Source organism: Abramis brama (genome assembly GCF_963993115.1).
Source record: "Abramis brama genome assembly, chromosome: 1".
Lineage (NCBI taxonomy): Eukaryota > Metazoa > Chordata > Actinopteri > Cypriniformes > Leuciscidae > Abramis > Abramis brama.
The window spans coordinates 56,961,042-56,978,890 of NC_139963.1; the positions used below are offsets into that span (position 1 = coordinate 56,961,042).

The following is a 17,849-nucleotide window of genomic DNA, read 5'->3' on the forward strand; positions in this document are numbered from 1 at the left end:
GGGCCCGCATACTTAATGAGCCATTCATTCAGGTGTGTCACAAGAAAGAATGCAAGAGCAACAGTTGGAAGCATCTCAATTATTTTATTTTTTTTTCACAAATTGTGCTTGCAAATTGGCCTATAATATCCAAGGAAAACATGTCTAGTAATTGTGCAAATTCTCATACTGTATTTTCAGTTTTGGAATATTTATCCTCTCCCCAAATTTGTCACTAATAAAACACAATAAAAATGATTTAAAGAAAAGGCTTATATTTACCTTTTAATAGTTTGTTTACATCTACCTTGTAAATATATATATATTTTTTTTATTAAAAAGGTTACAATTACAACAACAATTCAAGTGTAATCTTTCTTTGTAAAAACTAAAGTATACATTTTATCATACATATTTCAAAGTTAAGGATTCATTACTTGAATATAGCCTAGGCTACATTGGAATAAACACTATAACATATTATTTGATTACTTTATTTTTGACAAAACATACTATATTTAACATATGAGCAAAAATTGGCAAACAAAAGCTTATTTGAGGTGGCAGATATTTTACAGTAAAAATGTATAATCTATCCAAAACTAGTCAACGAAATGTTGTCTTTCATATGTCTGTAACATAGGCCTTTCGTTTTTATTATAAGAAATATAAATGTTAATTTGCAGTTTAATACGTTGCTTATACAAATACATTTTATTTCAACATATTTCAGTCGATTTTTAATCAGTATAGCAATACAGTTTGCTAAAAGCGAAACATTCATTCACACACAGAAACGCAATTCAAATTTAAACCGTCTTTTGCCAGTTGTGGTAAACAGCGCATCTCTGCCGTTCATTCATTCACACACAGAAACGCCATTCACTTGAGAATGAAAAAAAAAAACATACTACAGTATTCCATAGCTCCGTTGCTCCTCGAAATACCAGCACTTCTGAGGTACATTTTCCATTATAGTATTATACCTCACAGCGCTGCGAGACGGTGTAAACAAGTACAATGATCTGAATAAGCTTGATGTGTTTTCTCGAGCTGATGTGGGCGTTCACAGTTTGCAGGATTGCCTCAGTCATTTGCGTTTGAATAGCGCGCGCTCTCCGTGGGCGGGGTCACATTAAAAATAATTAGCTGAGATGAGAACGACTGACATCTCGCTCTTTTCTTACAGATTACATAAACTGAGAATATTTGTTTTTTATAAAAAATACTTCATTTAAAAGAAGAGAATTCAAGCTTCATGCCTGTGTGTCTGTATGCCCGTTTGACTGAGTATTCACTGAGTTATGGTTCATTTTCGGACGCGTTTCAGAATGGACTTAACTGACAGAGAGAAGGCAGAACTCGCTTCGTGTTTATTTTTCTTTATTTGGCAAAAAGCACAACACTTTGTTTTTATTATGAGTATACACAAAAAAAATACATACTTAACAGGATCGATTGATGTATAACACAAGCATATAAGATAAAAAATTATATTAGTGTTTTGATTATTTTTTGCACTTATAAGGAAAAAAATGAGCCTATCGCGCCGGCGTGATAGCCGACTTCAGGGGGTTAACCGACGTGCGTCTGTGGAGGGAAAAGTCTAAAAAAGAGTATGGTGACGCAGCGTCTCTTTCCCTCTTCAGGGAACTAGGGTTACATATGTAACCAAGAATTTCTCTTTCAAGGGAGCTCGAGCTGCGTCGAAACGCTGTGGGAATGCTAATACCCATGCCACCATAAGAACAAATGTCCGTCTGTGTGAAATCAATGCGCACATCTAGGAGAAAGCACCTGTGCCCCTGGATTGGAGCCAAGGTCCAGCTAGTGAAGCCTCACAAATGTATGTGCCCTGCCACATCACAAACCACCTAGCAGAGTGGGCCCGTACAGCCAAAGGTGAAGACTGACTGGCCGACTCATAAGCAAGCCTCGACCACCACTTGCTCATCCTCAGATTAGACGGCGGACACCTGTTTGTGGGTACCCCAAAGCAAACAGACGGCACCATCATGCGGACTGCTGGCCTCAGCCTTTAAGTGCCACAAAGTAAACAAGTTATAAGTGGGTGTCTCCCCAAAGATACTCCACTCAAAGGGACGTGGTAAGCAGCTAGTGCCACCACGTACACCTTCAGTGTGAAGGGGGATAATCCTGTGGAGAAGCACTCCTGCAGGAACTCCAGCACTGCACCCATTGGGCAGTTAACCAGGTCCGGCTGGTGCTCTCTACATCAGGAAGTAAAAAGTCTCTACTTCAAGGCATACAGTTTCCATGTGGATGGAGCTCTGGAGTAGTATTGCACGATGTACCGGTACTAGGAAGGTATCGCAATACCCTGCTATTCACGTAAACACAGTCGGGTATGTCTTTAGTGAACGTAAACCGTTTGTAAAAAGAAATCGTATATGTTCCAATGTATTGGATACGTGCAGGTCTTAAAGGGCCTGACCGGCAGCGTAATATACTGTGTGATTAATGTTAATCCAACAACAAAAGAAAATAGACAGTCACCCAATGCTTGACTGAATAAATGTAATCTATTTATTAAGAATCAGTCTATAGTTAATTTATAGAGTGAAGACCTTATTGTTTCAGCTACAGAAGGTCTATAGCTTTCAAAAAAGAAATTAAGCATTGTTTATTTTATTATTCTCTTATAGTATTTGTCATATTGTTTGTAATTAGCTTTTTTGCTTATTTTTAATTACAAAGATACAATTAAATTAAATATCTATATTATAATTATAAAATTACATTTAAAAAATATTATATGACTCGTATCATGAAATAAGATTTTGGTCATCCCAACCTGTTCAGAGTTGTGAAAGGTTTGTAAATGTTAGCATGATTGATAATAATGTGAATGTTGCAAACATCTTGGTAAAGACGTTCACACTGACATGTAATTATTTTTATTTTTATTTTTATTTTTTAATAAAGGGGAGGGAATGGTCATAAAGCAGGGCAGGATCATACTGGTCATGTGAGTTTTTAGCTTTTTAAAATTAATTTATAAAACAATGATTAAGTTCTGTCATATTTTTCAATTACTTTTACTGTTTTAGTTTTTTTGCTGTGGTATCGATTCAGTATCGGTATCGAGGTATTTTGGTCTGGTATCGTATCGAAGTCAAAATTTTGGTATCGTGACAATACTACTCTGGAGCGGAGAATGGTCTCAACAACCTTGGTTGAGAGACCAGAACTTAAGAGCTGGGTCCCCTCCGATACCAAGCCCACAGTTTCCATAGTTCTGGGCAGGGTTGAAGGATCGACTCACTCGCCTGAGAGAGTAGGTCCCTCCTGATCGGAATTTTCAGAGGAGAGTCGTCGAGGAGAGACACTAGGTCCGCAAACCATACTCGGGCCGGCCAGAACGGGGCTACTACACAGTAAACTGACCCCATCCTGGCGAACCATCCAGAACTCCTGGTAGCAGAGCAATTGGGGGAAATTCGTACAGACATGACCTCGGCCAAGTCTGCACTAGGGATGCACCGATCCAATACCCAGTATCGGAATCGGCTCCGATACTGCCTTTCTTGGCCGGATCGGGTATCGGTTAGAAGAGGCCGATCCAAATCCGATATTGTGCGTATACTATTCTGTGTTATTGTTAAGCCCCGCAAAAGGCACACAAACATTATAAAGCAACATAAAGTTTTCGTGCACTATATTATAAGTGTTCAGAAGCCATTCTATAGTATAATGTGAGATAGAAATTAATATTTAAGTCATTAAATTCAAGTTCACGTAAACTTTTCCCTCACCTGCGGCTGTCAGTCATTCTCCATTCAAGATCAAACAGCGAATCTTGCTCGGTCACGAGAGTCAACACGATGAAACTCCAAGATCCAAGATGTCCAAGATGATTCATTATACTTGATCTGTAGATAAAGGTCTATGGTTTTGCATAAAATTACTTCATCTTGCTGGACTTTATTGCTGTACCTTAATCATGTTACTTTCTACCAGGTGTCTGTTCACAACACTGGAGTAGACAGCATTATACAGTGCGTGCAGAATTATTAGGCACGTTGATTTTCTGATCATATTTTATTTCCAGGAACATTTAGCCAATTCCAAACCATATTAATCTTAATAACTACTATTAATTTTGTATTTAATCATTTATAAGTGATATATAATTGTTCATGAAGGCTGGAAATGAAAAATGTCTTATTTTCAGGTGTGCAGAATTATTAGGCAAGTTTTCTATTACAGATAAAATAAGCCAAAAAAGAGAATTTAACAAAGACTGAAAAGTCAAAAATTATTAAATGTCCATGAGAAGGATACAATACTAATGTAATACTAGAGATTGCAGTTAAGGCATGACCATTGGACAGTGAAATGCTCATTGAGTCAGCCGGGTCAGACAAAAACAGGTGGAGAAGAAAAGACACGTGTTAACTGCAAAAGAATGAAGAATTAAGGTGAAGAATTAAGTGTGAGACCATCAGGAACCCTTTAGTCTTCAGCGCCACCATTTTCCAGAACTGCAACCTACAGGTACCTGGAGTCTCCAGAAGTGCAAGGTGTCAGGATCTCAGAGACTTGGGTTAGGTAAAGAATCCTAAAAAATGACTCCCTCTTAATAAGAATCACAAGCTGAAGTATAGTAAAATACAAGACTGTTTTTTTATAGGCTTTATAGACAGACAGATTGAGAGTGACTCTTGAAGGACCAGCACCACATCCTCTTCTACCACTATTTGAAGAATTCATCTTCCAGAATAAGTTTTAATAAGTTTTGGGAGTTTTTTTCATTTTTAGTCCATCTCTGCAAAACGGACTTCAGGGTAGGAGATGGACTAAAAATAAACTCCCAAAACTTATTAAAACTTATTTGTTAAATCTCTTTTTTGGCTTATTTTATCTGTAAAAGAAAACTTGCCTAATAATTCTGCACACCTGAAAATAAGGCATTTTTCATTTCCAGCCTTCATGAACAATTATATATCACTTATAAATGATTAAATACAAAATTAATAGTAGTTATTAAGATTAATATGGTTTGGAATTGGCAAAATATTCCTGGGAATAAAATATGATCAGAAAATCAACGTGCCTAATAATTCTGCACGCCCTGTAATTGTTCTTCACGCCATGGGCGAGGCTAGCCCCTTTTTAGGGGTGCTTCAGCACCCCTAAAAAGGAGCTCAGCACCCCTAAAACTTGGAGTAAGAAATGTTATTATAAAAAAAAAAATTCGTCTTTGACAATGTTAAATAATGTCCAAAACATACTCCGTAGTTTGTGGTTTAAAATGTATGTGTAAGGATGAAAATGAAAACATCCCCGCTTAGCAAATGGTGTCATCCTCTCTTCTTCTACTTCTCCTCTGTACCTGCACCGCTCAGCACGGCCGTCATCCAGCGCGAAACACACGCAGAGTGAGAACCAAGGCGTCACTAGGCCCTTTTTAAACTTCTGCCTAGCCCCCCTAAACATTTGTGATTAAGTGTAGGCTACACAAATGCGTGTTCGCAGAAACTGCTGTGCGCGAATTTTAGCAGCACGACTGACGCTTCAGTTTACGGTCAAGTGCGAGTTAAGAAGATGTAAGTAGCTAAACTAAACATTTTATATTTGACAGTTTTTTAGGTCATAAATGTTAAACGAATGACAAAAATAATTAGAAAACTAATAAACTTTTGTCTAATTTCGCCATTTTGAGCTGAAAATAGGCCTATATAACGTGTAATTATGTCATTGTGAGGGGACAAGAAACATTAACAAAGCCGTTTTCATAGGCACAAGATTAATAATGCATGTGTACATGTTGAGAATTAATATAATACAATTTATAGCCTTCAGTAAATTAAAAAAGTTCAGCTTTTAGGAAGGGAAGAGACAGGGCAAGATCAGGAGACTGAGAGAAAAAGACAGAGTGATGGAGATGAGGAGAGAGCAGGTTTTAAATCTGTTTCTTATCCTTTTTTGGCCTTCAAACGTCTTGAAATGCACATATCAGAAATAAAAATGTTTAACCCCATAACAGCCTCAAGTTTATGACCTCTTTGATTATAAAGCCCTGTCTACGGCCATGTATTAGGCCTAGATCAATAATGAATGTGTACATATTGTGAATGAATTTAATAAACTTAGTTACCTAGCTTTCCTGGTAGCTTTGTCTGAAAAAATGATTCATAAATCAACTTGAATCAATCAGTTGACCCTATGTTTACTTTCTTCACTGACAGACAAAAATGAAAAGCCTATATTAGTCAAAGCAGCTTTAGGAGGGGAAGAGACAGAGCAAGATAAAAACAAAGAGAAAAAGAGTGTGATGCTGATGAGGTGAGAAAATAAACAGCTGCCCGCACATGGTTTTAAAGCTATTGTTATCCAATTTCTTTGGCCTTCAAAACATCTTAAAATGCACATATGTAGATCAGAGAAATCAAAATTTTCTCGGGGGAGCATGCCCCCGAACCCCCCTAAATACCTCACATTTGGTTCCTCAGTGATTATAAAACTGTGCCATATGCATATTGCTGGATGAATTAATGAAACTAGTTAATAATGAGCATTAGACCATAAACTAACTTTTTTTTTTTTTTTTAAATCATACCCTCATTGGGGGCTGAGCCCCCCTAAAACGAAAATCCTAGAATCGCCCCTGCTTCACGCGCACAGTAACTGAAATAAAAGGCTGAATAAACTATTGCATAGATAGATACTGTATAATACACTACGCATCGATATGTCTTTCCTTTGTGCTATGAACTTTTCAATGTGGACTCGACACGCTGCACACTGTGACTCCATGTTGCTTCAAGCGCATCATTCTGCGCTCGGGATGCGCATAAGCACTTTGTGCCGCACTGTAATGGAGCCTTTCATATCATAATACTTTTGTGCAATGAAAGATTATTTATAGCCTTTATTGTTATGTCCTCTCTGTCATGTGTTCCTGCCTCATTAAACAGCTGTGCTATACATTTAAAACAATTCTTAATTTTATAGTGTATATATAGCCTAAATTATATATTATTTTATCATTTTTTTATCTTGTTTTTCATGAATGTATTTTACAACAATACAACGAGCAATGTGTAACATTTTACGAGATTTAGTACTACACTTATTGTCTCTTATTTGTTCCCCACTAAATAATGTTGTTTTTTTTTTCACTAAATGTTTAGATTTTATAGAATTATTCTATAAGAATCTATATAAAAATATAGTTAATTTTACTGCTGAATTAATCCACTAATCTAGTTTATGATGGTCCTGCCACAGACCTTCGGCTGGGCGACCAGTCATGATAGCCCCCCAACCCGTGAAGGAAGTATCCGTCGTTAGTGTGATGCGACGACAAGGAGCTCCCAGGATGGGAACCAACGTTCTTTCCACATAACTTAGGCATGAAGGCATCGACGCGTGACTTCGATCATGCAGAGTGGGTTTCCCCTTTGGGTCCTGAGTCACCACTGCAACAGCCTCATGTACAACAGGCCGCAAGGTATAACGTTGGTTGCTGCTGTCATCAGACCTAACCGTTTTTGAAACTGCTTTACAGTGGCTGGCCTATGAAAGGAAGAACATGATATTGGTATGCTTCGCCCCGAAAAGCGAACCTCAGGAACTTCCTGTGTTGTGGAAGGATGGATCCTTTAGATCTAACGTGACAAATCAGTCCTTGGACCTCATTTGTGACACGACTTGTTTGAGAGTATTTTTTTTTGTTGAGCTTCCCTTCAGCGCCAATCTAAAATCAGACGAAAACCCCCATCCTTTTCTTGGGACCAAGAAGTACTGGTTATAAAAAATTGGACTCCCTGCTAGGCAGAGGAACCCGTTCTATAGCCTCCTTTTGCAGAAGAGCTTTTACTTTTAATTCCATAACCAGAGCCTGCTCGGGGCCAACCGCTGTGGGTAGGATCCTGCCTGCAGGACCCAGCAAGACATATTTGGTAGACTTTTCCAATCTGTCAAAATATCTACTAAGGATACCAGTCTCTTGAGACTGGCCTCTGGTGTATTTCAAACAGCAGGCACAGTGCCCATGGAGGGGTGTACCCTCAGAAGCCTGACACCACTGGCGTCAGGGCTTCTTGGCAGACTTAGGCCTCGTTTACACTGTCAAGTCAAGTCACCTTTATTTATATAGTGCTTTTTACAATACAGATTGTATCATAGCAGCTTCAAGTCAAGTCATCTTCATTTATATAGCGCTTTTAATAATGTAGATTGTTTCAAAGCAGCTTTACATTGATAATAGGAAATTAAAGGGGCATTCCACCCATTTGAACATTGTTTTTTATTTAAAGTGGATCATATATGTAGTCAAAATGTAAAATAAATTTTGAATTTGGTGCCTTCGTGACCGAGGAAAGACAAAAAATAACTTCAGGACGCATTTGTATGAAAGACAACAACTCCCACAATGCACCACATTGCACAGCTCCGCAAGCCACTCCCACTAATCCAGAAAGCACATATCTGCCTATAAGAGAAATCACTCTTCCGTCTACAAGGCTAGCTACCACCAGAGCTTGAAATTCATTTCACATTCACACAAAATGTCTAGTTAGTTGGCGAACTCATTACTCCTCGTTTGTATTTCTTTCGAAAAGGTGAATTATTGCATGGTACCTGGATGTTCAGTCAGAACATATGCGGTGCGAAACTAGGATAGTTCTCAACACATCTCTGTGTTCGTAGTTGCATTTTACAGTCTATGAGATGCATAGTGAGATCACCGGCGCCACCAGTCCGCCCTAACTCGAGCCAGTCCGGGCTCCTCGTCCGCGGCATGCAGGTCTTCTGCCTCGGCTGCTCTTCGCTATAATGCGGCTTGTAAAGGTAGCCACAAACACCTGATTCAAGCATCAGACTTCCGAAATCCTCTTCTTCTATATCATATTGAGCACTCTCCTCCGCTATTGTCATAACTTTACATCTGTCTCCACAGCGCCTGTTAGCTTAGCTTCACACAAGATGGAGGATATTGCTTTCAGTTTCAGAGAGTAAAGTCCCACCCACTGATCTGTAATAGGTCTGTAGCGTGAGCGGGTCCCGCCCCCTGGGAAAGATGAGGAACTAGTGCTTGTAGTCTCAACAGAAATCCCCCCCTCTTACACTTCCTCCTACAATGACGCAAAATGACGATTTTTGCGTCATTGTAGGAGGAAGTGTAAGAGGTAAATAACGGATTTCTCCCATCTCAGGGGAAAATGAGAGAGTGTTGCACAACCATTCAATAGTATGACTGGGTTTCTAACAATGCAAAGCTTAATGCAAATGGGTGGAGTGTCCCTTTAAAGTAACAGAGATTGTTTTGGCTCTACAGCAGCTCCAGAATAAAGTCACTGTCCAGCCAAAGTTAGTTTTGATTGATTCACTTTAGTCGCAACGATCATTAGTTATTAACTTAGGGGCCGCTAACACAACACCGTTTTAACAGTAAACTCTTAAGTTCTTTCTGCGCAAACTTCAAAAACGCGAACCAGTGAGAATGCCGATGGCGTGCACATGCGTATTACGAGTTCAGTCTATAGGTATGTGTGTTTGAATATATGTGTGCAGGCCTTCCCTACAAACCAACCCTCAACAAACTACTTGTCTGGCCTTTAAATTTATAATACAGAATTTTTATCGCTTCCGCGTAGCCATGCAAACCGAAACTATCCCGACAACGCTTTATCTATACAGAGGTAAAGAGAAGGGAAGTTTTAATTTTTCATTGAAAGCATATGTTATAATTATGCATAATTATGCATAATATTTTTAAGATGGAAGAATGCGGTTTTACAGATGCTAGAAACGTGGCTTTCAAATAAAAAATGAAAGATTGGTATCAAAGAGCACACACACACACACACACACGTTCCTAACCGACAATGAAGACTTAACGGAGCAGCCATCAATTGTTAGACAGTATTCTGGGTTAATACGTGCAGAGGTTTTTTTGCCCACTAATTAGAAACTCTGTTTTTTTCAGAATTAAGAAGTAGGAAATTACGGTAACACTTTATAATAACTGCACGCTATTAATCATTAGTTAAGCATTAGTAAACAGTTAATTCATCATTTATAAAGCATTAATAGACATTAATAAGCAGTTTATAAATACAGCTATAAATGCTTTATTCATATCTATAATATGTTTAATAATTGTATTTTCATACTTTATTAATATAGAAGTATAGCATTGTTTACACTTTCTAAGTGATCTTATGAATCAATGACAACACCTAAAAAACTGGTTTGTATATAATGCAATATTTCATTTAAAAATGATAATTTGATCATTAATAAAGTATGAAAATACAATTATTAAACACATTATAGATATGCTTATAAATCAAGAATAAAGCATTTATAGCTGTATTTATAAACTGCTTATTAATGTTTATTAATGCTTTATAAATGATGAATTAACTGTTTACTAATGCTTAACTAATGATTAATAGCGTGCAGTTATTATAAAGTTTTACCATAGCCTAATAGACATAGGCTATTTATTTTATTTTATTGTTCTAAAAGTTTGTTCTATTCTATTCTGATTTGTTTGTTTATTTTTATATATATTTAATCAGTCTCATTCTTGTTGAAATAATGAACAAAAGTTTTTTGCAATATGTTGTGCTGTTTTTATTTTTATTTTAAATAAACAAACAGAGATATATAATAGTTCACTGTTTGTTCAAATAAAAGTCTATACGTATGCATAGTTTGTTTTAACAACATTAATACATTTTTCTTTATTTATTTAATAATAAAACTATTACTATAACATACAGTTTGAACTGCACCAAATATTAGGTTGTTTCATTATTGTAACTTAAGTTATTTTAAGTTAAGTCATTGTGTGATTACATAAAAAATTGTGTATTATATTTTGTGAAAATAATGTTAAGTTCCTTGCACTGACCGCTTCATAAGACCTCCATATATCGTCAGGAGCCACGGGTTTTCATTTTGTGTTGCCTATATATGTTTTTTGACTCTCAAAATGACGGTAGCTTTTGACTTGCCCTATATGAATCACCAAGTACCATGGTTTGGGCTCAAAATCTTCTTTATTTCTTTATTATGCATTTTAGCTGTGTCAGACTCAGGATCCAGTTGCAAATGCAGAAAAGTCAGTTTATTTATAAACAGAGGAAATTAAGAAAGATGATCAGAATCATGGGTAGAAGATATTCTGCTCCACTTAAGAGCACCTCTTGAAGCTATCAGAGGAACCTACCTGTCGATTGTAATCATCAAATAAGTGAGTGATCAAATATGTCCCTTGTAGAAACCCCATCAAATACTGGAATCCACATCCCCTCCGTCTTGAGTCTAGAGAAAATTAAAGAATGAAACTGGGGGACTTAAATACACAGGGATAATGAACAGGATACAAACAGGAGTGATCGTTAAACTGAGAACAAAGGAAACCATAAGCCACCTAAGAGTCCATGAAAGTTTAACTAAGACAAACCAAACAGAATGTGAATGTGACACATGGTATTTATATTAAATACATAAATATAGACACATATTTGTAGTATACTTAGGATAAAATAATTGTATTTCAAATACATTTTAGTACATTTATTTTCACTAGGGTAATCATGGAGCTGGAATCGATTTGAAATCTAAATTTGAATAAATAAGCATGATAAAATACATACATACACAATACCTTTTGCACACTATTGAATTCCATTGTTGGGCCAATGGGTAAATGTAATGCTGTTCATTTATTCAACAGAGAGAAAACAGATCCATTGGAACAGCAGAAGTCAGTGCAGATCAACCAGACACTGACAGAAAAGAAAAAGAGCGCCTATTTGCTAGACTTCATCTTGAGGACAGCCACCACAATAAACTGAGAACTGCAGACATTCTTCAGATATCTGCACATTCATTAGAATCCCATGAGTCTTGTGCTGAAGAAGAGCTGATTCAAACTTTCACACAAAAACTACTGATGATGGACTACAGAGCAAGACATATTAAAACTAATGGACAGGATGACACACAACAAAGAGATACTAACTCATCTGACGATGAGGGTGATATTTTTGATCATGTTCTTCACAGCACCTCTTTGTCAAACACAGGAACCAGTCAGTCTGTGCAAATTCACCCGATGGATGTTCAGATAGCCGTATTTCACTGTGCTGATGGTTTCCTGAAGCAGCTGATGGTCACTAAACTGTCCCAGTGTCAGTACGCTCTGCCTCTGCTTGTTCCTGATCCATTCACACAACAGATTGAGTTTCCTCTCTGGACATTCAGACAAATCAACAAGAGCTGGAAGATGAGAAACACCAACAATGAAACCATCAGTCAAACCCAGCCGATCTACAAGGCAGAAACTCCAATGGTGTTTTTCTTCAGGTTTGGCTCCATGTCTTCATCCAAGTCTCAGCTGATGAACAGTCTGATCAATAAGAAACATGACACGTTCTTCCACAGGAACAGCCCAGGCAGCAGCAGAACCAGAGTCCTGATGGATGGAGTGGTGGAGATCGCCTGGTTCTGCCCCTCTGGGAAAGACACAGATAAATTCAATGACTGTGTTGCGTTCTGTAATCTACATGGTGATGCAGGAGACCATGAGAAACAGCTGCAGATCCTCACTGAAATGGCCACAGTCAATGTTGTTCTTCTTCCAAAACTGGACAGGAATGACAGAAATGTAGCAAAGATCCAAAACCTGTACAAGAACAGAAAGCCACTCATTTTTCTATTTACTGAGGATGAATCTGCTGTAACTAAGCCGAAGAAAGGGAAATTCAAGATTGGTTTGAAAGACAGAAATCAGTCAGATGTATCTGAAGAACTCAAAAGAGCGATAAAAGAATGTCTCTCAGAATCATCTCGCTCTTTCAGACTTGAAGATGTGGCCAAACACTCAGACATCAGAGTAGATGAGGAAGATGATGATGACTGTAGGAGAGGAAGAGGAGCAGCACAGCAGATGGTGAATTTACTGAAGGAGAAAGATTTGACAGAAATCAAAGATTCATTTCTGCCCTGTCAGGGGAAACTGTGGCATCAGTGGAGTAAGAAGAACAAAGAACTACACCGACCTCAAGGAGAAAATATAGAAATGGTAACAAGTGGGAAAAAAACAGAGATGAAGATAATCCGTGAAAAACAGCATGGATGTGACATCGGCAATTTTATGATGCAATTCATTAAAGAAATGAACTCAAATGCTAAACATGCGAAGATGTTTTTTCTTAAATGGCTCAGAATCCTCCTGGATGAACACACATCAGCTGACCTTTCTGCTCTACTCCACAAGTATGATAAAACATGGTCAGAAGTCTTAAAACTGAAAGACAGTAATAAATCTGAACAATATAAAGCTGAACAAACAGACCTTGAGAAATTATCTGAGGATCTTCAAGCTGCAACCTTTGGTCTGGAGCACATCATGAGGGAGATCGGTCAGATCTATGAATCATGTTCATCTGTGAAGAAGAACAAGAAAGGCCTGCAGGTTCACTTCTCTTCTCTCCCGAGTCTGGCAGCAGAGATGATGATCTCTGGATTTCCACTGGAGCTGATGGATGGAGATGCTGGTCATGTTCCTGTGATCTGGGTCTCTGCTGTTCTAGAAGAACTCATTCAGAAACTGGGAAACGAGACCAGAGTCTTTGTGCTGTCAGTTTTAGGGCTTCAGAGCTCTGGGAAATCCACAATGCTGAACGCCATGTTTGGGCTCCAGTTTGCCGTCAGTGCTGGCAGGTGCACCAGAGGAGCTTTCATGCAGCTGGTCAGAGTCTCAGACGAGATGAAAACACAGATGAACTTTGACTATATTCTGGTCATTGATACTGAGGGTCTTCGTGCTCTAGAATTGGCTGGAAGATCAACAAGAGATCATGACAATGAATTGGCCACATTTGTTGTTGGTCTTGGAAATCTGACATTGATCAACATCTTTGGAGAAAACCCATCTGAGATGCAGGACATTCTTCAGATTGTTGTTCAAGCCTTCATGAGGATGACAAAGGTAAATATGTCTCCCAGCTGTGTGTTTGTGCATCAGAACGTTTCAGACATCACAGCTGGAGAGAAAAACATGGAGGGAAGGAGACGACTGCAGGAGACACTGGATGAGATGACAAAACTCGCTGCTAAAGAGGAAGACTATGATGCAGAATGTTTCAGTGATGTCATTAGATTTGATGTTCAGTATGATGTGAAGTATTTTGCTCAGCTCTGGGAGGGAAGCCCACCAATGGCACCACCAAACCCAAACTACTGTGAGAATATACAAGAACTAAAGAAAACTATTATGTCTCATACCTCAAAAACACATGGAATGATGCTGATAGACCTAAAATATCGTGTTAAAGATCTCTGGGAGGCTTTACTGAAGGAACGATTCGTCTTCAGCTTCAGAAATTCGCTGGAGATTTCAGCCTACAGGAAACTGGAGACCGAATACAGCAAGTGGACCTGGAGTCTTCGCAGTGCCATGATGGAAACTGAGAACAAACTACACAACAAAATAGAAAATGAAACAATTCATGAGGTTAAGGAAACTGATCTTCAAAGAGAACTGAAGAAGACAAGTGAAGAAGTGAAAAAATCAATGTCAGAATTTTTTGAGAAAGACAAAGATAAAGATATACTGATTCACTGGAAAACATCATTTGAAAACAAAATCAAGGAGCTTCAGGAAAACATTGTGAGAGAAACAAAGAGGAAATTAAACGAGATTCTTCAGCAGCGAGACCTGAAGAAAAAGATTGATGCTCAGAAGATAAATCATGAAAACACTCTCTATGAAAAGAGCAAAGAACTTGCCTTGAAACTAAAAGACAAAGCAAAAGATGAAGAAACACTGAAGAAAGAGTTTGATTTGTTTTGGGAAGAGAGTGTGAAGAAGATAATCACAGACAATCCTCCAATCAAAGAGATTGAAGTAATGAGAGACTTGAAAGAGATCATCAGTGACATCTGTGAAAGTGCACCTGTAGATCACTGGAGGGAGAGCAGGGATATTTTCTCTGTGCCCAGTTATTCTGATTATGTAAAGTTAAAGAAATCCAGTGGATTTGGAGGAGTCTTAACAAATGCCATTAGATCATTTCAAGGGATGTCTAAAGAAGATGAAGCCCAAATAAGGTCATTAGTCACAGATGTTGCTGAGCAAACAGACAAAGAGATTCAGTCATTTAACATTTCAAAGATGGGCTACAACATCAGCTGCATTCAACAACTCACAGGTTACATCAAGGCAAGAGTGACAGAACATCAGGAAGGATCAGTGAATTATGTGTTCAAGAATGAATTCTTCCTGGATTTGGTTATTTCCATCTGTAAGAGAGCAAACAAGACGATCACTGATCAACACAGAAAGTTTAGAGATGCCAATGATCCTGTAATGTATGTTGAGAAGAAGAGAGAAGAGTACTATAGTATTTTCCAGAAATACTGTCATGGAGCAACATCAGCTGCCATTTTTGGTGAGATCATCTGTCAGAAACTGAAAGAGCCCATTGAGCAAAGCATCTACAAGCAGACTGCCAAAGAGCTGAGAGATGAAATGAGAGCAAACTGTCCATCACTGAATGGAAACAGATCAAATCTGGAGAAACACATCCTGAAGACACTGGCAGAAGAGGAGGATTTTAACAAATACATGAACTACATTCATAAACCCAGAGATCACTTCAAGAGTTTCATCAAAGATGAAGTCAGTAGTTACATTACTGATAAGTTCAGTGTCAGTGTTTTACCCAGGATGAAGGAGAACATTAAACTCCTGCAGGAGAAGATCATGGAAGCAGCACATGAATCTACTGAACATGTTGAAGAGAACAGAGGAGATGTTGGTTTGTGGTTGAAGAGTTTCACACAGAAGCTCTCAGATGTGCTGATCTTCTCTGAAAAATATCTCAGTGGAGTGAAAAATGATGATGTTGATGATTTCAACCTCCTAGAAGATGTGATAAGACACAAACTTCCTGCTATAATGACTGACATCAGCAGTAGATTCAACACAGAGACATTTCCAGTAAAGCTGGACAATAAATTCAGGCCAGATGAGCTTCTGATTGATCACTTCTGTCAGTGTTGTTGGGTTCAGTGTCCGTTCTGTTATGCCATCTGCACAAACACCATAGAAAACCATGATGTAGATCACAGTGTTTCTTTCCACAGAGTGAAAGCAGTAACGGGTTCGACTTTCAGGGGTACAACAAACTTGTGTGTTTGGATCTGCACATCGTCTGTAGCAAGCAACAATCGATATTTTTATCCCAATGATTCATATTATACAGTCCTATATAGAGACTACAGAAGAGCAGGAGAAAGGTTTGCTAAATGGAGCATCAGCCCTGATCTCTCTGAACTGCCCTACTGGAAGTGGTTTGTGTGCAGATTCCAGAAACATCTGGAAAAATACTACAGTAGAACATTTGAGAGTTCTGGTGTGATACCATATGAATGGAGAAAATACTCAAAACAGGAAGCTATTGAGAGTTTACAATACATGTAAGGAAGCAGATAAAGAAAGAGACTCTTGTCTCTTCTCAGATTTATTAAGAAATGAGTTGTTCTGACATTCATCAGTGAGAATCTGAGCTCATCTAAACCTCAGAAGATCAGAGCTTCATCAAATACACCAGAAGAGAGTTAAAGACAAGATTCAGTTGCTCATACATGATCTGAACTACAAAACAACATATTTCTGAACATATGCCTAAATGATAAAGCTCAAAAGTCTAATTAACCCTCTGGAGTCTGAGGGATTTTCTGGGCCCTGGAGGTGTTCTGACATGCTCTGACATTTGTGCTTTTTTCAGTTATTTATAAACATGTTAATGGCAAAGGTGTAAATTCACTCTATATAGCACAAACAGGGCTACCAAAATATGTGATCACCATGCATGTATATTTTTGAATTTTTAAGAGAATAATGTTTATGCGTGGTTATTGAAAAAAATAAAAATGAAAGGTACTGAAATAAGACCACAAAACACATACTAAATATGTGTCAATAAGACTTTTGACTAATGAATGTCGTCGCTTCGAGTTCTGGCTTCAAAATGATGTGAAAATCATTCTGCCTAATCGTTCACAATAACACAATACATTGATTTACACTTTGTAAAACAGTTTTTTTGTCAGAAGAGGTTTATGCATGGGAGTGGTAATGGCCTATCAATATTAATGAGATTCAGACCAGGGGTGTGACAGACACTCCCCCACTGGCTAATTGGCCATCAAGTGAAGGAGCCTGAAAGAAGTAGAGGAGATTCAAAGGTTTTGTTTTTCAATCTGTTTTATTGTAATTCCTCTATGTGGAGGAACTAAATGTTCTAAATTTGCTCTAAGCAAATCAAATGTGAGCAAAATAAAAAAATAATCAGTCTGCTATAAACAAGTCAAGTCAAGTCAAGTCATCTTCATTTATATAGCGCTTTTAACAACGTAGATTGTTTCAAAGCAGCTTCACAGAGATAAGCGTATAATTTAAGGTAACAGAGATTGTTTTGGCTTTATAGCAGAGTTAAGCTATTTTCCATCTAAAGTTAGTTTTGATTGATTTGCTTCCGTCACAACGATCATTTGTTATTAAATTAGGGGCCGCTAAGACGACACCATTCCCTCTACACAGACTTTAAACGCGAACCTGTGAGAAACGCTGATGGCGTTCACATGCGCATTTAGAATGGGTTCTATAGATATGTGCATTTGAAAATACACAGGTTTGGAATTCCCTACAAACCAAGCCTAAACAAAGTACTTGTCTTTCCTTATAAATTTTGATAAAGAATTTTATTTTATTTTGTTGCTTTGGGGTAGGAACGCGAAACGGATTTTCCGTATAGTGGTAGAGGGATCCTCCATAGGGAGAGACTAGTTGGCACTTCAGCACTGCGTTGTCATCG

General features: G+C 38.0%; 1 protein-coding gene across 1 annotated transcript in view; it reads left to right on the top strand.

The window, feature by feature from the left end:
* The window catches only part of LOC311074609 (interferon-induced very large GTPase 1-like), a 47,086-nt gene extending 29,757 nt beyond the window's left edge, over nucleotides 1–17,329 (top strand). Inside the window, exon 5 of the mRNA XM_084101325.1 lies at nucleotides 11,699–17,329. Coding sequence (XP_083957451.1) covers nucleotides 11,699–16,453 — 4,755 coding nt within the window. The 3' untranslated portion in view covers nucleotides 16,454–17,329. The remainder of the gene's footprint in view (nucleotides 1–11,698) is intronic.
* Nucleotides 17,330–17,849: the final 520 nt, after the last annotated feature.